General features: G+C 37.3%; 1 protein-coding gene across 3 annotated transcripts; it reads right to left on the reverse strand.

Moving 5' to 3' along the window:
* Nucleotides 1-1,477: 1,477 nt before the first annotated feature.
* Nucleotides 1,478-22,515, reverse strand: LOC116322491 (calsenilin-like). 3 transcript variants are annotated; one of them, XM_039614411.1, is made up of 9 exons: nucleotides 22,418-22,515; nucleotides 18,315-18,513; nucleotides 10,010-10,134; nucleotides 3,739-3,808; nucleotides 3,405-3,475; nucleotides 3,214-3,321; nucleotides 3,006-3,110; nucleotides 2,086-2,148; nucleotides 1,478-1,992 (listed from the first exon to the last, which is right to left on the reverse strand). In XM_039614411.1, the coding sequence occupies exons 1-9, from the start codon at nucleotides 22,421-22,423 to the stop codon at nucleotides 1,945-1,947; spliced, it is 795 nt and encodes a 264-aa protein (XP_039470345.1). In that variant the 5' UTR covers nucleotides 22,424-22,515; the 3' UTR covers nucleotides 1,478-1,944. The 3 variants fall into 3 exon arrangements, with proteins under 3 accessions (XP_039470345.1, XP_031598438.1, XP_031598439.1); XM_031742578.2 differs by having other exon boundaries at nucleotides 18,315-18,489; nucleotides 22,418-22,481; XM_031742579.2 differs by lacking the exons at nucleotides 18,315-18,513; nucleotides 22,418-22,515 and adding an exon at nucleotides 11,443-11,545.
* Between the last annotated feature and the right edge of the window lie 1,619 nt (nucleotides 22,516-24,134).

Below are 24,134 nucleotides of genomic sequence, written 5' to 3' on the forward strand. Positions count from 1 at the left end.
GGTAAGGGACCTTTCAAAAAAATGTTAGAAAGTTGTTAAATAAAACTGATTAAACGTGTAAATTATCTATAAAAAATAATTTTTTTATTTACCTTTCTTAGGAGTTACTTAAAGAGGCTGTGATCCTGGAGCTGCTGTTGTTTATCAAACCACAACACAGCAGGGCTGCGAGGTGGTTTTCATCTCCATTTACAGACTATCAACCCAACCAACACAGTCAGCACCAAGACCCCCACCCCACCCCAACACACACACACCCACCCACACCACCCACGGGAAAAAAAATCCTGCTTTGCTATTGGTTCTACATCAATAATACAGAACAGGTTCAGTGTTTTTTTGCTGACAGTGGATTTTCACACATGCAGTGTGAGTTTCTCACATTACTCAGCAAATGGACGTGAGTGCAAACTAATCAAAACATTACTGTCTCAACTAACATTTCATTTAGTATTTATTCATGTTTATGTCTACATAAAGTGTCTGACCACTAAAAAATATTCTGGGCTTATGACATTTTTCAGAATCCTGAGAAAAAAAATGTTCAGAAATAAAATTGTAGTCGAAGAAGTTTGTAATGAACTTTGTAATTAAAATCAGAAATCTGCAAAAAAAAAAAACAAAAAAAAAAACCCAAACAAACAAACAAAAAACCCCAACAACAACAAAAAGAAAAAGTAGGAAAAGAGTCAGAATTCAATTTAAGAAGTCATACCTTCTGAGCTAAAAATAATTCACATTCTAATTAAAAATTAATTCACATTCTGAGAAAAAATATTACAAAATTCATTGCCCCAAAAAGTAAAACTTAAAAATTAGAAATTTTGAGAATAAAATCAGATTTTTTCATGGCGATTCTAATGGGGGTCAGAAATCTAATATTTTAATCGGCCTGCAGAATAAGGGGGCAGTCGAGCCAGTGATTGATTGTGTGTGCATTTTTCTTTTTTAGTATGATTTTTTTAAGATTATAATTTAATGTCAGAACTTGAAAATGAAATTCCATTGTCAGACTTACAGAATAAAACTATTTTTGCATGGAACAAAGACCAAACCTGTAATGGAGAGGATAAAGAGAACTCAGAGGATGTAAAGCATGAGAGATGACTGTCTGCCAAAGGCTAAAAGATCAGGAATAATCCCTCTTGGGACCATGACCATGAAGCACTGATTTGGATTAGGAATTTAAAGAAGCCCCCTGAGGCTTCGTCTTGCACAACTGCAGTATTGTTTGTCTGACCTTATACAGTAACTTAAGACTGTGAATGACTTGTTTTATAGCATTTTAATAGCTTTACTAATACAAAATGCCAGATTCAGTGCAACAAATGTGATACAATCACTTACTCTATACTCTATTTTCTATAAGGACTGTTAAACTTATGGAAACTGATAAAATGCAGATGTGGAATTTTTTTTGCCTGTTGCATGTTTTTGATAAAAAGAAGGGATTCAGCAGGAGTATCAGTATGTGAGAGCAAATATTTATTTCAACTGGATTCTGGTAAGCACAACAATGTCTGGGTTTCATTTCTGCACAGTTGAATATAGTAACAAACAGTTCTCATTTGCACGTTTGTGACAAAACATACAATAAAATGCATTATTTGTGTTTGAGGTGGTTTGCAGTACATGCTGTCTAATGTAAGGCGAACACTCATGCTCATCTGGTAATCACAGCACATTTTTGTTGTTTCATGTGCAGAAATGAAAGTTGAAATATCATGCAAAGAAACATTGTTTTTTCAGGTGATTTTGGTGAATCCTGTACATTTCTCTGCATGAAACAGCTTGACTGGAAACTCAGTAGTGTCCATCAGTTAGCAGTAGAAAGTGTCAAAACACCCAGTTTTTCCTTTTTAGGATAAATGAAATTGTTCAGGCCCAGACGTTTGTAGTGGGAAGCGCTATACAGCATTATTGGTCCACCTTTCTCTGCAGAAACTAGATGACGTTCTCAAACAGCTGCATAGAAGCCATTATATTTTCATCCTGTTATGGAAACAATAGTGATACAAGGAATAAAATGCATAAATTTGGCCAATCATCATGTGGCAAAATCTTTAGATTTACATAAGGATTTACCTTTTGGCAGGTTTCTATGAATTCATCTATTGTCACCACTCCATCTCTGTTACGGTCCATTTTCTGATCCATATTAAAGAAACAAAGTGGATAACATGAGATAAAATAACAGGTTTCTTTTTTCTTTCAGTTTATTTATCATTCATTTCTTTCATGAATGACTAATCGAAAAAAGAGTGTACACCCCCGTAGCCTGTTACAGTAACAAATAAAATGTGGCACTGGGTAGTAATTGGTAAATGGACTGGTTCTTATAGTACTTTTCTACTCTACGTGAGCACTCAAAGTGCTTCAATACAATATCTGGATGTACTAATGTACATTCACCGTATACTTTATTAGGTCCTCTGTTCAACTGCACACTAACACAAGGATCTGATCAGCCAGTTAAATGTCACAAACTCAATATAATTAAGTGACTTTGAGCATGGCAACTTTGTTGGTGCCAAATTTTAAAAATGGCTGATCAAACTGGGATTTTCCCCACACACTTATTTTTAGGGTTTACAGAGAATGGTTGAAAAAAGTGAAAATATTCAGTGAGCAGCAGTTCTCTGGGAAAAAGACTTGTTGCTGTCAGGGGTCAGAAGAGAGTGGTTAGATACAAGGAAACAGCAACTCAAATAACCACTTATTACAACCAAGGTATGCAGAACAGCATCTCTGAATGGTCTGATGAGGCCTGATTTCTTCTCTAGGGTCAAAATTGACTGAGGTAAACATGCATGGATCCATCCTCCCTTCTATCAATCGGTGGTACCACACTGTTGTGGGGGATCATTTCTTGGCACACTTTGTGTCTCTGAGTACCAGTTCAGCGCCAACCTGAGAACTATTCCTGACTATGTCCATCCCTTTATGACCAGAGTCATTCCAGCCATCAGAAGATGTGAGCAGTGGGATTTCTGGATTAAGTATACCTGGAAGAACTTCTCCACATGTTCACCTGGGGAATCGTCTCGTACGCTGGGTAAAGTATACCTGCCCATCATGTCATAAATGGAGGTCATGATAGCCATCATTTCCTGCAGGAAAAAAGACAGACAAAGTGAACATTTATAGAAATCATAAAGGTGCAACAGATTTGGATTTTATTTATTTAATTTTATCATTGTTCGGTGACTGTACCTCTTTTGTAATGTAGCCATCCTTGTTGATGTCATATAGATTAAATGCCCAGCGAAGTTTCTCCGTAACTGAGCCTCGAAGTAACACAGACAGACCTAGAACAAAGTCCTGTAAATGCAATCCATTGTTTAATTTCTTTTAAGCTTTTTAGAAATGAAAACCTTTAAACTTGCAGCCCCTGCTGTACTCACCTCAAACCGGATGGAGCCATTTCTGTCCATGTCAAAAGCATTAAACAAGAAATGTGCATATGTAGTTGCATCTGAGAGAAAATAATGAAAAGCAAGAAATGACCATTGTTAATTACAGTGCATGTTTAGGACTGAATATTAACTGTAATCAACTGTGGTCTTTAAAAAAAAAAATTAGTCTAGAGGGAGCGAGAAAAATGTACTTAATTACTTAATGTTGCTATGGCAACTTTACAAAGAAACAGCATCTAGCAAATATAAACTGAACCTTTAAAATATCAAATATCAAGTATCATGCTTATTATAATTTTTATTATCAAGTTGCATAGCGTACCTCCTTGAGGGAAGAACTGTGAGTAAATGCTCTTGAATGTTTCTTCATCCACTAACCCACTGGGACACTCCTATTGAAAGGTAAACAAAAGAAAAACAAGTCAGTAAAAGAAAAGAGTGTTTAACTCTGCTAATGAACAGTTAGGAGTCATTAACATGTATGGACTTGGTGTATACCATTCATGAAGTACAGAATATTAACAACATTAAAGGTGAGACACTAAAAGTGAATAAGGAAATTGCTGGGACATCCAATCCTGGAAAGATTGGGACTTGTCTTGAATACTTCCCATTTATAAAAAATAGTTCTTACAGTTGAATAATGGACTTCAAATTGTTTGTAATTAGTGATACAAGCCTTCCCAGATTGATGGGCAGCAACACGGCCCTTGGTCTAAGGAGCTTGGAAAGAACTGAAGAAGCTTCTCTTCAGTTCTAGAACTGAAGAAGCTTCTCGGATGAGACGTGAAACGTCTTCAAGCAACTTAAAGAAGTCCAGACGCTTTTCTTTCAAAGCTCCTTAGACCAGGCCTTCCCAAAGTGTGGGGCCAGAGCCATTGCAGGGGGGGCGCGGTATGAAAAGGAAAAAACAAAACAAAAAACAAAACAATGCTTGGACACTGCTAGCAAGGGGCGCCTCCACAAATGCAAATCAGGAGATGGAGCTTAGCTGAATATGTTTCCAAACCAACTTCATTCTAAGCCAAAGACTAGAAAATATGGTGAAGCATGTCTTCCCTTTGGTTTCACCTGCACAAGTGCCAAGGTAGGTCTCCCCTGCATAACTGGTTTTCCCTTGTCGGGAGCAGCGCTGGGTTCTTCAAATCACGGACAAACAGTATCCCACATTCTTGATTTTTAGTTCACAAACACTTGTTGTAATGACTAACTACTCCTGACATTTTGGAGATGTTAGCTCTTTATACAGTAAAGTTACAGTGGGATACAAATAACATCAGGCTGATCCTGCCACAATTTGTTCCCCCTGTTCAAATCACTGACAAACAGTATCCCACAGCTCTTTATGTTTTTGAGCCCATTTTTGCAGAGGGATTGAAAAATGTATTGATAGCAATGTTGAATATTATTACACAGGAAAAAAACAACTACATGTAAAGTAATCACACCATGACGCCTCTGCCTTTCTAAATAGAGGGACAGTAGCTGCGTGTGTACATGTAAGCGTGTAAAACCTGAAGATAGTCAGATTAACAGTATTTTGTCTCTATCTGCTATTCTGCAATTCATCTCATGTAAACAATAACGTGGCGCACAGCGTGAAGTGAAAAAAGGCACATCCCTTTGACATTGCATGACGAACTCTGTATTCCTTGTCCACACATAAACGCAAAAAAGGAATTTTAAAAAATCTCCGTTTTCGGTAATTCGAAACGCCGTTTACGTGTGGACGAAAACGGCGTCCACACGTGACGGGGGGCGCGATGGGGGGCGCGAACATTTTTCTTGTAAAACAAAGGGGGGCCCAGCAAAAAAAGTTTGGGAACCACTGCCTTAGACCAGTGGCGGAGGGGGGGGGCTGGCTTACTGGGCTTCAGCCCGGTTATTTTTCAGAAGCCCGGGGTCTTTTGGAGTGTAATTTTTCATAGTTAGATGCCTGACTGACAACTGTATAAAACAAAACTACACACAATATTCGAAGCACATAGGCACACTGTGGGAATTTACGACTGTGCGTAAATCCCCCTAATTTGGTATGATCCGAGCTCAGGCACCAAGCGACTGAGCGAGGGGGGGGGAGCTGCTGCCTGCGAGTGCGCTGAGAGAAACGGAGCCAGGCAGACAGAGGAGAGCTAAAGTTTGACCAGGTACTAGGGTGGGCGATATTTTTTCATATCACGATATAATTTGAAGCATGTGCGATAACGATATATATCACGATATATTCTTTTCTTCTGTATAACGTATTTTTCCACACTATAAGGCACACTTAAAATCCTTTAATTTTCTCAAAAATCGAGAGTGTGCCTTATGTATGAATTCTGGTTGTGCTCACTGACCTTGAACCGATTTTGGCATGTAGAAATCTGTTAAAAAATGTTTTAGTACAACTTTGGTAAGCCTGCTGATGGACTGCTTGATGGATTGTCAGAGCATTACGGCTGCCGTGGTGAGTAATCTGGGTCCAAAACTCCGTCCCTTTCAGGTCCCAAAGTCAAACGAACACTGAGAGTTAAAAACAGTCTAAATTCTTTCATCTTTAATTAAATCATCAGCGTTGATGCTTTATCGGGTATAACAATTAAGTTTAACATCCATGCATCCATGAAAACAGAATTTATTAAATTTAACGGAGTTAGAAGTTAACAGGAAGTTAGCTCGCTAGTTTACACCTAAACATTTCATACCATGTTCTGACTGAGAGATTTTTGAAACTAATTAAAACGTACAGCTCTGCTACCACTTCCAACATAAATGAAGACAGAAAATCAGCAGTGGCGTTTGCTCAGTTGGACTACCTGGTATATAACTACGTGATTCTAGTGACACAGCTATGTTAGCATAACATTAGCACAGTGAAGCTGGAGGATGAACTCGATAAAAGTTAACTGAGGGATTCTGGTGGTTGGGACAAATGCTGAGCAGGATGCTAACACGGGCCAAACTTCAGTCAGGAGAGGATACTTTCTACCAAAACAGCAGCTTGATGACATCATCAACATGCGTTATCGCGAGCGATATAGTCAAAATAAGCGATTGCCAAATCTATATCGTTTCTATCGTATGTCGCTTATATCGCCCACCCCTACCAGGTACCAAAGCAAATCATTCGTACTGTACAAATAATGTAAATATGACGGTGTATCACAAAAGATTGATATCAAACTGATCACTTGACCCATATTACGTTACTTGCTCTTCAAGTGAATCAACAAATGGCGAAATGAAAAGCAGAACAACAACAATGCTGTTTCTTTAGAGAGTCTTAGCTTACATGTGTGTTTATTTCATATTTTCAGGTGTTACCCTCCACGGCTAAATAAATCGGTTTCAGTAATGTACTGATATACAAGAATGGACGTAAAGGGCTTCTTTCAAAGAAAAACTCTGGTAGATGTTATTTTATATATTATGCTTTGTATGTTGTTCAGTATATTTCTATGCAAAACAAGAGGAATTTCAATACACAGCAGTATATTCACAGTTTAAACCAGATATTTACATACACTTTATGGAAAACACAAGAACATTTTTTTTACTGTACAACATCAATTTAGAGTAAACTTGTTTTGTTTTGGATAAATAAATATTGAAATATCTTTTGAATTAGTTAAATGTCAGAATAAAAAGGGAGGGAGCTGTTTATTGTTTTTTATCACTTTCATCAAATTTAAATTGGTGGGAGTATGCATATACACACAAGTTTATTGTTAATTCAACCAAAACAAGAAAAAAACTCCATAAGTGTGGCTCAATTTTGAATTTGATGTTACAATTAAGAAAAAAGTGTTTGTTACTTTGATCTGAAGATTTATCAACCTAAAAAAATAAACATTTAGTCTGGTTTCAACTGTATGTTTTGATGATTGTCTGGTTTCAACTATAAATGATTGGGACAAAGAGGGAGAGAGGAACAGAGAGAGAGAGAGAGGAACAGAGAGGAGAATGAGGACAGAACAGAGATGGAACAAGAGCAGGTGAGACACACATGTTAGTCAAATGGTTGTTTACCAAAAGTATCACCGTATCATAGGTACTCATGTATCTCGTACCTAGTGTTTCTTTTTAGGTTTGTTATTTTTCAAATTCTACATTTATTAAGTTATGCAGGCTTGTTTGCACAACAAGGCTAAATAATTTTATAAACTTTTCTGAATCTAAATAGTGTACTTTGGTAGAATTAAAAAATAAGTGTAGTGCAGGTCTATGATGATTTTTAGTGCTACTATCATCTAGGTCTGATTCTGGTTCTGTCTTGGTTAAGTCCTAAGTAGTCCTGGTTTTGAACTGTTGTAGTCTTGTTTTAATTCCAGATCAGTTCTGGGTCTGGTTGAATTGGGGTTTAGTCCGCGTGTATTGATACAGCCCTGATTTTGTTCTGCCTTGCTGCTTAATTAAAAAAACTAGTTTAAGGTGTCCTGCATATGTGATATTTATTTTTCCCTATATGAAGTCATTCTTTTTTGAACAAAACTCAAAACAGAGCCTATTAATCTTTCAGTCATTTCAACCCCCCCCCCACACCCAAAAATAAAAAATCCCACATGCATACTACCTTTTAGGGCTAAGCCCCGGGTGTTTCAAATGTCTGCCTCCGCCTCTGCCTTAGACTATGATGACCTGGATGACTGAGAACCTTCACAGACAACACGGCCCTTGCTTCTCTAAGATGATGACATCATTCCTTGTCGGCTTTGTGTCCCCCAGACCAGCAAACCACCCTGACTTGTGCTTTTTATAAACTTTTATGCTTACTGCATGATTAACAAATATTGCATATTTTTTAATCATGTTTTTCTAAATATCATCCTCAATCAAATCAGGCTAAGAATGATATATAAACAAATCCTGATCTATCTATCTATGGAGAGAGAGAGAGAGAGAGAGAGAGAGACAGACAGAGTGAGCGTATGTGCCCTGTTGCATTGTCTTATTAACTTAAGGAAATCTTATTTGAGACCTTATAAGATCAGCATTTACTCAAAGAATTCATTTGCCATAAAACAATGCAACAATTATAGTAACACTGATACATGTGTGGAGAATACCTTGCTTGTGTTGGGAAAAGAAAGTACAATAAACTACACAGGAATGAAACAAAAACTTTTTTAGTGCGAAATGTAATAAGCTGCAAAACAACTAAAAAACTTATATCGAACAATTAACTTTGGTGATTGCTCTGCTAGTTTAGTGTTTCCTGGAAGTGCAAAGCAAAGTGGAATACAGCACCGGGTATCAACTAATACTCCTGTACTTAATACTACTGTACTTATCCTGCTACGTCAGAACGTCTGCTGTGAAAACAAATCTGTTTGGTTAGTTAAAATCATCTTCTTGATATCATCATTAAAGATTTGTTTATGCTGGACATTTCTCTGCGCAACTCTTTATGTATCATTAATGCCTCTGAACACTCTTAAAACATTTTCAGGCTTCTTTTTTTTTTAAGTTTAAAGCTTCTTTGTTTACATCAGCTTGCGGTCTTCTCCTTCCCCTCTTTAATGGAGCTTTGCTTCCTATTACAACCACTTACTGTCGATATCTATTACCCGGTCCTGCAGTGGGCAAAAATATGTGTTAAGTCACTCCCAAGTTTATGCGTGCCTGTGCATGGCGTGGTTGACCAATACGATTTGAGCAATACATGCATCGGCTCATAAAAAGAAAGAAATGGGCAAAAGTGCTGAAGTTGCTTTATACCTGTCCTGCAGAGAGGAAACCCCATGCACACCCAGGAATCACTGGAGAGATTATGTTACTGGGCTGGGTGAGGTTCTCTGTTTAAACAACCCAATAAGATGCAAAAAATAGATAGAATATAAAAGTAATTTCCTCTAAGCCTGGGATTTTTAAAGTTTTCATGACTAAGTGCCAAAATGTGCACATAAAACACTATAATTCCAATCATATGTTTACAGTAGGCTACATGAAAAGTGGCCCAAGCAACACAGGAGAACTTCTTAAATCACAACTTCTTAAATTGACGCAATTCAGTATTCAGTCAGTCTGTGATGTTTTATGGTTTTATTTGGTTTATTAGTGATTGTCATATCTCTGTTTAAAAGATGCTGGTTTATACTGTAACAGTCACTTTTGTGCCAGTTTCGAGTGCTCTTGTGGTCCAATCCTTGAAGCCAGGATTCAAAACTTTCTGGAAGTCCATGTTATTGACATTTGATGATTAATGATTACATACAGTTGAGACATAAAAACCTGGTTGTCTATATATGTTTACATGAACTTTTCTTGTACTTTTCATTGTATTGAATATTTTATTGTAGTGTTTATATTCATTTTAATAGAAGGAATGGTTTAAGAGAGCTCTACAGCAAATTAAGTTAAATGGTGTCACTGATGCTTCTTTTTATGCAAAGTACATTGAGTTTATGTGTAATGAAGTGTGCTTATATTTTATAATTAAGTAACTGCTCTATAATTAATCAATCAAACTGCAACTCACAATGTGACAAATACATAAAGGATAATAGCAAAACACGTGGTTAGGGAAAGATGCTCCTCTGTGCTAAAACACTAGCAAATAATAAAGAGTATAACTGATGAACCGCTTCTAAGTATGCCGATTGTTTTCTCACATTCTTAAAGCCTCTGTAAAGCGACTGCAGCTCCTTCCTGGTGAACTGCGTCTGGGCTTGGAGCTGTTCAAGGCCCTCAGGTTGGTGACGCACCATGGAGAGTTCAAGGTCACTGTCACTGCTGTCTGTCACACGAAAAGAGACAAAATGGGGAAGCGGGAGGATGGAAGGAAAGGGGGAGGAAACAGCAGTAAGACTAGAAAGAAAGAAAAAGAAAATCATAGAAGTAAAACATTTACATATATATCCTATAACTCAAAATGCTCACCATCTTCACAGAAACAACACAAACATGGAGAGGTTTAAGAGGGAGAGGGACGACAAATAAAGGGGTGGAAGCAACGGCGTAAGAAGGATGTTCAACATCGTTCAAGTAAAAAATAAGAAGATGAAACAGAAAGAAAGATGTGGGAGTTGTTTTGAGAGAGAGAGAGAAACTTGTAGCATTGAAGTATTATGCTACAGTAACACAGCAAGATCTTCCAGTTCTAGTTGAGCTATTTGGTGCAGTGCTGCATTTTTATGAACATTGCATGAAGGAATATTTTTTGCTGAAGGTGTAACAGAAATAATCTCTTAATAGAAAAAGCTTTTTCTTCTTCATAATTTTGTTTATGAAGAAATAACCAGGCAGAAAGTACATGCTGCCATGCTTTTGTTTTGGCATTTTCCAAGGTCGCTGTTGGCATCCTGACGGTTAAATGAAAAGATATTAGACAAGGGTGATTTAAAGCACATTTTTAGGGTTGCAAAAGCAAAAGGAGTTGCACATTTTTAGACAGCCACTGGCATTTAATGCAGTTACACCTGTGTTTGACAAGCTTAAATGCCAACTGTGAGAAAAAAAGCTTGCTTCGTCAGCCTTAAGGACCAAATAAACTTACATACTGCGATTACCAAAAACCAAGAATTTCCAAGAACAGCTGGAATGCAATTACAGTCACATGTTATAATGTGCAAAGGAATACCATTGTAGGTACTCACCATCTTCATGAGAATGCCACAGATATAGCAAGTTGAACAAGATATGGGAGAGGTTGAGAAACAGGGAAGGAGAAATTGATATGATTGTTAAAAAATATTTAGTTAGACCAAAATTGTTACCGATACAGAAAGTTAAAAGGTAGGTTCAGGTTTGTTGTAAGAATTTGTTCATGAAGAGGCCTCGTAGTGTCTTTCAAAGTTACTCTTTTTTATGGATGGACTTTGAGTTTTGTTCAAAAGTCCATGAATTTGTCCCAATAAACACAATAAGAGTTTTGTCATGAAAAGTGTTACAAGGGGATTGATTAAAATTCAACTTACTCTGTGATATTTTAAAATCTGCATGACTAACTTTTCCATTTCTATTACGTATATAAAAAATCCTGTAAGATATTAAAGGCCATCCTACAAAGATCAATGTTTAATTTCTCTCTTTCTCCGTGTCTTACCTTCCAGTGACAAAGGGTCGCAAATCCCAAACTGTTTGAGGACAACAATACATAGTCCAATAACAACAATGATAGCAATTATTTCCATGCCCTCCAAAGCCATCGTTGCAATTCATTAGATATTGCTTCTGCAAAAGTCCTTTAAAAAAAAAACCTTTAAAATAACAACTGACATATAACAATGCTATAGTGCAAGCTCCACTACTTGTTAGTTTTCATATGCAAATGGCCAGTGAATGGGGAAAAAAAATTAAAATTGACCGCAGAGCCTTCGTCATTAAAGAAACAGGTCCAGAGTCCATTATTTGCTCCTGCAGGTAGATAAAAATTCACTGAATCTGAGTTCCCCCAAATTATCCAAAGTTGCAGATGATTCAGTTCTGCTACAGCTCAGCAGCGTTTCGCATCCTGCTGGATCTTTCCCACAGCCCCATCAACTCAGGGCTCCACCTCCACTTACACTGTCTTGAGCTATGTGTTTGAGGTTGTGGGCGGGCGGGTGGATCAGTGTTACTGAAGGGATTCCTCTGCTAATAGTTTCTGAAATCTGCAATGTCTAAATATGCCCGGTCATGATAAAGATGCAAAATGATATACCAAGCATTGATTCACATCTTCTGATGTTTGGGATATTAACAGCACTCATAAAGAAAACTATTGTGTCCTGTGTGGTGCTGCCTGTGTCCACAGGGCTGCTCAGTGATGCACGCACTCAGTAATACAGATGTATTCACTCCGAGCTCAAAAGCAGTTAGACCACTGTGATTGTAAAATTGTGTCTTTTATGACATTGCAAACCCCCCCCAAAAAAACAAAAGCTGAAGTGAACTATAGCTATCCTGCAAAGCTAAACTGACAACACATATATATATATATATATATATATATATATATATATATATATATATATATATATATATATATATATATATATATATATATATATATATAAATAATGTATGTAACAGTATTTATATATACTTTTTGAGTTTTTTATGATTATACTCTATTGTAAAGATTATTAGGATAGTTCACAACTGATGAGTCTGCACAACATAATGGACTCAATGTAAGTAGGAAAGAGGGGTGGAAAGCAAATCAATTGTGCAGAGGAACAATATTGGTCTGTGAGCAGGCAGAGAATGTATGCCAGATATGCATTTCGATGGTCAGGGAGGGTTTATGTAAGTTAGAGAGTTTAAATGGACCTAATGAACGGGGATAGCAGCCTGCCAAAAATACAAGAAATATCAATAGTGCAGCTGCCGAGCTCCTCAAATGCACATTTGGAAGATGTAATTTAGACTGAGACCTGCTGTCGTTGTGCATTATGAAAATTTATGTTTTTTTTGTAAAAAGGTGTCTATCAGCTACTTATTGCTCATTTTCTGAAAAAAAAAAGGCTTCTGTTTGTTTGATTAGGATATTATAAACGGCATAATCGAATACATTGTATTCATTTATTTTAGTAAATTTAGACCTACTTCATAATATGTGTCTACACTGTAACAAATTGCTGTAAAAATACAATAAATTTTATACAGCAATACACCACTTTTTGTAAATACAGCCGTATAATGCAAATGCTGATATAGAAGACATTAACAGCAGTCATTTCTATTATTGTAGCAGCTCAAGAAGATGGTCTATGAAGCCAAACTTTTATGAGTTCAAACTCTGACTCCAAATTGAGTTCACGCATGATGATTCCTACATTGGTCACCAGCATGACCTGTATTTTTCCCATTATTTTTTGGCTTTTTGCAGTGAAGAGTAAATAGGAAAGTGGGTAAACATGCCCATCAAAGGGCCTCAGGTCAGAGTCAAACCTGCGCCGCTGCATTTAGCTTTGAAGCATATGGTTGCCTGCTTAAACTATGAGCTAGGTTTTGCATCTTTTTTGTTTACAATATTATCATCAAATATAATATCTATGTTTAGCACAACAGTTCATTAAGACTATAATTCTGACTGCCAGTTGGGGTCTGTGTGATCCTTACTGTTACTATTTTTTATTTCATAATAAAAGTCTCATGGTTGTGACACCCTGACATTTGAGAAGATACAAATTTCTGGACATTAACAAAAAAAATAATACTTTAAAATATTTTGCAGTATACTACAAAGTGTATATTTTATAGAGTATAGCCCTGTTATAGCTTGTTACTGTTTTTCACAGTAAAAAACTGTTATTGTAGAGTACAGATGTAAAATGACAGTTTAATCCTGTAAAATCTCAATGATTGTAGTTTCCTGTCATTTAACAATGAGATTTACTACATTGTAAGCTCAACCTGGGCTTTTAGTCAGCACTGTAAACTGTAAAGTAGAGCAGATGTACTGCCCGGCTAACAAAATGCAGGAACTTGTTATTTCTTTCATGTGGATTTTTTGCAACCTGTCTTCTTTGTGAGACGGACTCAGCCATTATACAAAACATGCAAGATGCATGAGCTCATGAGGGAACCTTCCATAAAAATAATGCATCATTACATTGTTTAATGCACCTTAAGTGCTGATGTATTCCCGTTCTTCTATTAAATACAGACAAGAGTGAGGTGGCTTAAGCTCGCAGAGATGCCGACAGTGCAGCCATCAGTCCCATCATCAGGCTTTAATGACTACACTGAAAGCAACATTACAGCCTGGAGTCTAAGCCATCAATCAAAAGTTCTTGTCAGACAATTAAATTAGCTAGCTAGGACATTTTTTCCTGATGCAGGCATGGAGGTCTTTCATTAGTTTCATTGGTTTAAGGCACATTCAAATGGTACATTTGGGCTTTGCATTCAGGTTACAGTTTTGTTGCTTTTGAAACTTTGAACTGTCCACAAGGAGTCACTTCTATGAATCACCAAAGAAAACATGAACTATAAAGCAATCATTGTTAGTTCTAATAGGGTATTTAAAGATGTCCTTACCTCCTCCTTTTAGAGATGATATGATTTGGAAAAAGAATAAACGCGTTCACTATTTATCAAGTTATAATGAAATTTGCTAGTTGTCCTATTTTGTTATTAAGGAGAAACAGGGCCAGCAACAGCAACAGCCTGAACTATTTTAACTGTATTTTAACAGTTTCTTCAGATCTTGTGTTTTCATTTTCTTTACTAACATCAAATACAGCAACAAGGAAAGAAAACTTTATACAGATACAGAATATCTGCATCTGTAATGTAATGATTTCCAAGATATAATTGAGGGCATTTTTTATTTTAGACTAACAGATTTGTCCCCTCTGGATGAGTGTTATGTACAAGCTGGCCAAGAGCAGGAAAAGTGAGCTTGCTGTAGAGTCTTTTCTAAAGATACTTTCAGCTGCTCCCTGAAAGTACCTTTACTTTCATTACTTTCAGGGAGCAGCACGGCAGATGGATCTACGTGTTTGATTTGGCACAGATCCCCTACCTGACACAATCCTCCCATTTATCAGGGATTTACACCACAACTAGGCGTACACTAGCTTGGCTGTCGTTTGTATTTCCTCCCAGAATTGAACTGAGGATCTTTCACATGTTGGGGCAAGTGTGTAAAGCTTTACACCACTGAGCCACTAAACTGAGCCTTGTCTAATGGTGACAAGTTATGATTTCATATAGATTTTACACTGAGCATCATCAAAGTGGAAGACCTTCCAAGTCAGTGTTGCATTTGAATAGCACAACAACAACAAGTCAAACAAATTCACGATCTCTAGGTTTTTAGTTGCTTTGGAGTTTTTTTGGATTCTTATTTTGAGTTTTCTTTTCATTGCCAATGTTATCCTAACACACTGAACCCTTAAGTGTATCATTTTTGATTTATTTTGATATTTTTTCTGGCTGTTATTTCATCGTTTAGGCTTTAAAGAGTTAAGTCTTTAATTATTGTTGAGATTTTGAGTCCTGTTTAGAGTTGATTATCATATATAGTAATTACTGGTCTTTATATATCTTCAGTTTCTATTGTGAGTTTCTTTCTAATGTGTTTTGTTCCTCTGTCTGTCTCGCCCTTCTGTGTTTTCCTTGAGTTGGTTCATTTGTGTTTCATTGTTTTCAGTACATTTCCTGTTTTATTCTTATAGTTAGTTTTGTGAGGTGGGTTTTACTTCCTGAATGTCTGCACTGATGTCTCATTCCAACTTTTGTCTAATCAGCCCTTTAATGTGTGCAGAAACAGTCCAGTCTTCTCTGTGTCCTTTGTTAGGATATCTGCTATCCTCTGTACTTGTCCTCTTTCCTTGTATCCATTTAGATTTGGTTTTTTCCTTCTGTTGATGTTTCACTATTTGTTTTATCATCAGCCTAAAGAAAGGGTCTCCCCTTTTGTAAGTCAGCTTGCCTCCTGTGTTTGGGTCCTAACTCTACACAATATGACAAACAGACAAATGATAGATAATGCAAACATTAATTAAACATTAATTTAATGAAATACTTAATGACAGAATGATATTGATAAGTCTGTTAACTCACGCAGTTTGCATTTTTACCAGCTTTCTTTACGGTCTTCAAATAGGCTCAATTTCATTAATATAGCAGCTCTGTTCCAGTCTTACACACCAAAATGTTTAAAGTGGACACACTTTATACTAAAAGTGTTGTTGAAGTGTGTACACTGCTTTTCCTCTCACACATGCTGCTTTGTCAGCAGTAGCTGTATTACTTTCTATTCTGCCCCTCTGTTGTTACTTTATTGGGTGGGCAGAATTACCCTTGAGTTTTGGCGTCTTCTTTAGTTATTTTGTGTTGCCCCTTTGGCGATGTGTTGTAAGCAGCAGGAAAAGTTCACGCTGGCGTTTCTCACCCACTGATCAAAGTGGGGTTTTTCATAAGCCATTGATCAGTGTTCATCTTTGATCAGTGGGTTTTGGTCAGATTGATTGTTGATCAATGGTCAGGATGGGTATTTGCATAATTATGATTAAGGAACTGACCTCACAGCCCATTGTTCCTTCTGTGGGCTGGCTGGTTTCAGTCATTATGCAAATGTACTGTTTATAAGGTTTGGGGAAACCTGCAGTCAGCTGAGACTGAAGAAGTCACTTGGATGAGTGATGAAACGTTTCTCCCACAAAACGCTACGTCCAGATGAACAGATTCAACTTTTGGAGATATAAGGAAAGATGTTTATGGTGAATGTAAAGCATAAGAAAAGCTATGTTGCTAACTTCTGTTTTTGGTTACAAAATATGTCGATACTGATGCTTACATATAAGGAAAGATGTTTATTTATAAGAAAAGTATGTTCTAACAGTCTTACAAATTACAAATTAAAAGAGGAAAAACGGTCTTCAGTTAAAGACACAAAGACAAAGCGATGTGTCCTGTCATTCCTGGAACCATCTCCTCTTATGTTAAGCTCGCTGCATAGGGTGAATAGCCATACATTCACCTGAGGGCAGCAGACTTTCAGTCTGTATAATGTTTTTAACCTCTTCATATTTTCAAGGAGCTCAGTTCTATTATCTTTTGTAAAATCAACCACACTGCTGCCAGTTCACTTATCCATAACTGTGATTAATCGGATGCTGCCAGAGACACTCCTTTCATGTGAGCATGCAGGGAAAACCCTGGAATAGGCTGATAACCAGCTTCCTGTTACTGCTTATCCTGATCGTCAGTCTTAAGGTAAGTGAGTCCAGATAACAGAAAGATTCTCTGGGTATGTTGAATTGGCTGTGTAGTGCAGACCTACATTGCATCTGTTTTTTAGTTCATTTTAATGCATTTCATTTAATGCAGATGAATCTCCTCTTTCATAGATTCTACCAGTCACTGTACAACCGCACAGTATGAATGTCAGTGCAGCCCATCAGCTACTATAGACAGAGAGTGGTGTGTGTGAAATTCAGGTGCTGTAATTGCCACACGCCAGTAGATGGTGATAGTGTTGTAATAAAGTGCAGAGACTGTGGAGGAGCTTTAACAAACCTTTAAATTTCTCTGAATAACCGTTCAAAAAACTAAAAATAATCTAATTCTAATTTTTGCTGTTCTCTGCTTTAAGTGCAAAGTAGTGCTACCAGAAATATACTGGATGAGTTAAAATTAGCACATGCATTCCCTTTCCGATGTTAAACATGAAATGGAATGCATTATTATAGATACAAACAATATTTACACTATAATGGTACTCTTATAAGTGCAAAATATTTTGTTTGCCAAAAAGCATTTGCCCTCTTGTCTTCCTGTCCAAGACATATTGCCATCTGTCTGCTGGCAGAGAGACAAGTCAACAGAAAATGAGTCTGGATGACAGGAGCAGGTCGTTTCTAGAAACCGCAGAGGACAATTTCTATTAACCTCATTCTATATTTTTTCGGCTAAAACAACTGAAATGTGAGAAATGGACAGAAAATCAACACAGAATGTAAAATTATTAGGATGGATTGGGAAAAAAATGTCTGCACTGAAGGTATATGTCAATAACTAACATAAACCAAGAAAAGAGGGGCAGACGCTGGAAGACTCCGAGGCATTCATTTTTAAAAACGTGCCACTTTTCACTTCTCAGGGATTCAGACAAAGAATGGCAACAGTCTGTCTGTGTGTGTTTGAGAGAGAACGAATGACAAAGGAGGGTAAAAATATAAAAACTCAAGAGTGAAAGCCTCCACAATGCACTTATTGACTGGTTAAAAGCTGAAAAATGATGTTTTTAGCTAAAAAAAACAGGTTTACATGGTAAAGAATGTGATATTTATAAAGTAAATCTATACTACAGATATGAATATGGTTAAAATTGATGTATTGTGTAGTACATGACAGCGGGCATGCACTCTTCCTATACTAATCCTGCGTTTCTCTTCCTCCACCCTGCTGTCACACACAATCATGTAAACGATTTACACTGAGGGTATTAGCGTGGTGCTGCAGCCTTCTTTGTGCTTCTACCTGGGCCCTGCTGTGTGGTGCTGGCAATTATCCACTTCACAAGGCAGCACTTCATCAGAGATTTACGCGAGAGCCGTGGTCTCTGCCACTTTGAGCCCTCCGTCTGACCGCCCGGGTTTGGCTCTTTCCCATTGGCATCCGGCAGCAGACCGCCATCGACCGCCTTCTCATCTGCCTGAAGACAGAAAGAAACTGTCCTCTGAGAGAGAAAAGAGAAGCAGACACACCTGATTTTAAAGAAGTAGCCACGCTTTAAATCAGGAGAATAAAACAAAAGCCCCTCTCTGTGAGTGGAATTAAATATACCAGGTGTAATTATTTCAGGCTGTAAAATAGAGTCACTGCTAACTGTGGCGTGTCTCTTTACACTGAAGTAATTCTTTAATATTTTGATATTTTAGTCACAAATTAGATTTTAGAGAAAGTATTTCTCATTTTAATAACAATTACAGTTCTGCAGATCATTTTTTTTTGCATGGTTTAGCTCAGTAACCCTGATTTAATTCTCTTCAATGCCATTAACAGCTGAAAATGACAAAATCCATACAAACACAGTCAGCAATTAGCCAGTGAGAAATAGCTGAACATTTAGCAGCTAACAAACCAGATTTTCCCTGAGCAGATGACCACCAAAGATTTTAAACAAGAATCAATATCTGACCCACATTTATCAAGTGGACACAAATGAATGTTAATGTGTTGCTTAAAGCAGGTTTAATGATTTTATCCACTTCACCAGGGCCTAAAAAGGCTCACCAATATACTCGGAGCTCTTCTCTTTGGGAGTGTATTGTCTCGATGTCTAGGATGTTGTCTACAATGGTTAATATGGAAGCTGTAACCTAAAGAAATAACAAGCTGGGACTGGCATGTGGCTGAACAGACTTTGGCACACATAAACAAAGAACTGCGCTGTAGAGAGTGAACAGTGTTAACGAGGACTAGAACGGATGTGGATGTTTAACGGTCACAAGCTGCATCCACATTTATACTGTGAAATGAGTCAAAGCAACATTTAGACATTGATTTAATTTGTAATTGATGATCATTTAGTCATTTTAGTCATCAATTAAAAACACTTTATTACAAAGTGTTTCTTTTTTTGTCTATCCTGTTGTGTGACCCATTTTCGGCCAAGCTTTCGCTATCAGACAGATGACCTCATTTGACGCTGAAATTCTTGTGGGTGTAAAGCAAGCCTAAATCATCATCCCTCCACCATCGTGCTTATAGCTGGTGTGAGGTGTTTGTGCTGATGTGCATTATGGCCAAACATCGCCACTTGTTCCAGAAGTCTGAGGATTTGTTTCCAACTTCTCCTGGCAACCCTCTCAAATAAGCTAGACTGGTTCAGTCTTTTCCTAACTGTCGAGGTTAATATATAATAAAACTAAACGTGAAAAAAACTTTTGGTTAACTAAAATAAAAACTAGACTTTGAAAAAAAAACCCAATTTTGTGTACTTGGAAAACCAACTAAAATAAAAATAGAGTGGAAATGCCCTCACTTTCAGTACCTACTAATTTGACCAAAATGTTATTATAACTTGCCTGATGAGGCTTTAATGGACGTGGTTATTGAGATTTTGGTTATTGAGATGTCTTCAAAAGACTCTGTGTTTTTATTCTAATATGTACCTCTGACATGTGCCCTCCATACAATTATAATTATAATTATAATAATAATGTAACACGGAAACCAATAAAAACTAAACTGAACTGAAAACAAAAAGTCAAAAAGAAATAAAAAAAGAACAATTATATAGAAATTATAACATTATAATAACTCTGTTATCTGCACTCTCATGAAGTCTTCACATGCTAACTAAGGCCTGTAGAATCTGAGCGTTATGTCCAGATTTTATTCTTTTTTGCAGTTTCTTTGAGCACTGCATAGTCTGACCAGTCATCTTGAATGTTTTTCACATGAGAATAATCTTTTTCACTGTATAATGTTGGAATTCTGTGTTAATGGCCTTTTAAGTCTTCCCAGATTGATGAGCAGTGACAGTTCCTTCTCCAAGGTCATAGCTGATGCACTGACATTAACACACACCTGAATGCTTCAGACCAGCAAACTGCAGACAATTTCTACGTTTTTAGAAGTGACCTTAACTTTTCTTTCACATGACTGTATATACTACAGGTTTAGAAATATGCAACATGCTTTCTGTCTGTAAAAACAGAGAAAGAAATGAGAAAAAGGTCTCCTGTAACAGGAGCGCTTCTGTGAACAATAAAGCAAAGGCTCTCATGTTACCACCACATTATATTCTCTCAACTCACACATTCAGTGTTTCTGCATCACGTGATGCATCAGTAATGTAATTCCCATTTCTGATTTTAAACAGCACAAATGAAATAATATAAGAGCAGTGCTTTTTTTTGGCTTTGTCTCTTTTGTTGCTTTTCATTCTGAATGTGTTCTTTGGGCACGATCTCCCAACCTATCAGTGCTACTGCACCACGTGCTGTAAAGATACGTAACTCTGCTTGCTTATCCTTTCCCACAAGTTTAGATTTAGAAGTTTCTTCTCCTTTCCTTTAAACTCTCTGCACACTGCATGAATAATGCAGCCATTAGATCTTATTGTTTAGAGGATATTTAGATGAAACTATTAAGAGTGTTGTAGGAAACAACTGTCTGGGGAGTTCCTCTGTCCCCTATTTGAATATGGAAGGATGCTAAATCATCTTAGCGTCAACGCTATTGCTCAATAATTCACACTCCTTAAAACTTCATCAATAAAAGATCAGAGTGGACAGCCACGGTGAGGTGAAGGATGACTAAGAATATAAGGAGTGATAGTAGAAGGACCACCCAAAATACACACATAGCCTACATACACACAGGCATGTTGTATGCATCCGTGCCAGTCACACGCTCACATTTAAAAATGCATGACTACACATTTAGCAGTCTCATACATAAATGCAGCGTATAGCCTTCTGGCGCGTCTAAAACGGTCTCCTCTGACCTGAAATCTGATTTTACTCTGCCCGAATCCAAATAAATTCAACAATCAAATAGATGTCATTGGAATTTACACATTTATTTACACTTAAAAGGTAAATAAAACAAAATTAGACAAAATGATGTGTGAAGAAATCACATTTTGCTCTAGCGGACCCAAACGGAGGTTATTTTGGGTCTTCACATCCGGGGAGCTGCATTATTAAAAGAGAGATGCTCCGTGCGATCATCTACCTTGTCGTGAACTCACTGGGCATCCGACCCCCACTGAGCGTCACATATGTTACCTTTTTGCATGCACACACACCTGCATGCAGACATCAGCTCACACATAGTGTTGTGCCGTGTTTTTGGTATCTTCAAGACTGGCTTGCAGTTCTGCTGCATGCATATGTTTTTGCCTTGTGTTTGAGCTCAGTTCATGAACAGCAAATGAGTATTCCTGTTAGTATTCTTGAGGGCAGGATAGTAAGCTTTAAAGTTTTAAACAGCCAGTTGGTGGAAGGAAACAAATCTCATTTAGAATGTACTTAAATAATGAAAGGTACTCTGCTCTAGTAAATTTACATTTCAAGGGGAAATACTTTGGGTCTTGCTCCACCACAGTCGTCCAAATCTCTAGATATAAAAATGATTAATAAATAAGCAATAAGGAGCAAAAAATAACATATAATCAGCTGCAACGTGTTTGAGGAAACATAAAAACATCAATAACTGAATATAAAATTCATTACATCTGCATGGTCTTATAATGTAGTTATAGTCGTTACAGTTTCAAAGGGCTTATTTTACCTTTAATACTTCATGTGTAGTTTTCAGATAATACCAAAAGGTAACAGTTACTCCATAAGTTGGAATATTGATTCTGGAGTACTGTAAAAGGAGCACTGATGGATCTCTGTATCGTTAAAATATCACAAAATCACATGGTCCGGTCCTCTTTCTTTCAAATGTTCAGTTAAGTTGTGAGACTTTTTAGTGCTGATAAATGACCAGAAGGTCAGAGCATGTGCGCTAAGGCAGGTAAGACTCTGCAGGAGCATTATTGTGATTAATCAGTCTGTATGCTGGGTAAATCTTATTCAGCAATGAGAGAAAGTAACAGTCAAAGTGATAAATGCTCACCCTACCTGCATTGCGTCTGGATTTCACTTGCTGTTTTGAGGAAAAATATCGCTGCAACCTTCGTCTGCGCTCCTCAGATGAGACCCCGGGCGAGCTGCAGCCGCTTGCAGACACAGAGAGACATCAGCTATTTAGAGGAGGAGGAGCAGAGCTGCTCAGAGTCCTGCGCTCACAAGCTGAGCCGAAGATAAACACTATACAGTTGTGATCATCACATCCAGCGTCGCAGGACAACACCTCTGAAGAAAAATGACTGAGTCAGTGATCTAAGTGAAGAGTCGTGATCTTCAGCAGATACCGAAAAGTGCCAGAGCTCGTCTCAACAAGTGAACAATTTATAGAGCTGCAGAGGCAGGGAGGTGTGGATGAGCTGTTTACATTGTGACAAATGTTATTAGAAGTACCAGACACATTATAACCTGCAGCACTGGCGTGCGAATCTCGGCCCAGTCTGCGTGCCTCTCTGAGGAAATTAAAAAAATATTGCTGTGTTGTCTGTATGCTCCTGCTCAGATATCATAATGAAAAGATTATTATATACAGACATTCATTTATAAGGGCTTCTAAGGATTTCTCACTTAATCAGAGTTTGGTTTTGGGGCAAATGTCTGCTGTATGAGGAAAAATATTTCACATTCAGTTTCAGAGGATGAAAGGAATCATTATGCACTATGTAGAAAGAGCATCTACATCTGACATTGAATAATTATAATTTTAGTTACTTAGAGGGATCATTTTGATCATTCTAGACCTATAAATAGAAATATTATGATATTTGAGTGCTCATTGATTACATTTCTTCTCAAATGATGTCAGGTCATAGAAAAAAAGGCTGCAAACATTAATGTTCAGTGTGCAGGTTTATAATCAGCTGAAAACACATGATGCTGCAACATTCCTTAATTTTGACATTGAAATGTAAAATTATAGGGCCGTTCCCTGCACGAGTTTCTATCTATGGTATCGTATCAGCTTGAAAGGTAAATGAATACAAGTACAGGAAGCTTCCTAAAATATACTCTGATACCGCATCTGTTAAAGTACTTCATCTGAAATTCTCTGAAAGTCAGACTGACAAACACACACACACACACACACACACACACACACACACACACACACACACACACACACACACACACACACACACACACACACACACACATCTGCTGTTGTCCGTCTCTCTCCCAGTCCTACAGTTATTTGGACAACAATTACATTTTGAACAATTATTATGTGATTTAAGTAGGCGTGGAAGTATATCATTGTCAAGGTCTACTATCAAGAATGTAAACACAGAGGGTTTTTAACAAGGTGAAAACCACTGATTAAACTCAAGAAGGTCAGATTAGATTTAAAATATCTAAAGAGACTCCATAGTTCTGAACACAACATTCTCTTATCTTATAAATCTTATAAACAGTACATTTGCACAACCACGGAAACTAGCCCACTGAATCATTGGGCTTTGATCAGTGGTTGGTGATCAATGGTCATGACAATTTGCATATTAATGATCAAGGAACTGACCTCCCAGCCCATTGTTCATTCAGTGGTGCTAGTTTCAGTCAGCTGAGACTGAAGAAGTCACTTGGATGAGTGACGAAACGTTTCTCCCACTGAAACCGCTGCGTCCAGATGAACAGAATCAATCTTTTGGGACAGCTCATGATGTGAAGCTTTCTGCATCATCTGTCAGACATGGTGGAGGCAGCTTTATGG

Source organism: Oreochromis aureus, linkage group 7, assembly GCF_013358895.1.
Source record: "Oreochromis aureus strain Israel breed Guangdong linkage group 7, ZZ_aureus, whole genome shotgun sequence".
Classification (NCBI taxonomy): Eukaryota; Metazoa; Chordata; class Actinopteri; order Cichliformes; family Cichlidae; genus Oreochromis; species Oreochromis aureus.

Excerpts from the sequence above, each read along its gene's own strand:
- LOC116322491 (XM_039614411.1), bottom strand. Across the intron at positions 3,476-3,738 it reads ACAGTTCTTCCCTCAAGGAG|ATGCAACTACATATGCACAT; the intron begins GTACGCTATGCA and ends ATTTTCTCTCAG. Across the intron at positions 1,993-2,085 it reads TCATAGAAACCTGCCAAAAG|GATGAAAATATAATGGCTTC; the intron begins GTAAATCCTTAT and ends TTTCCATAACAG.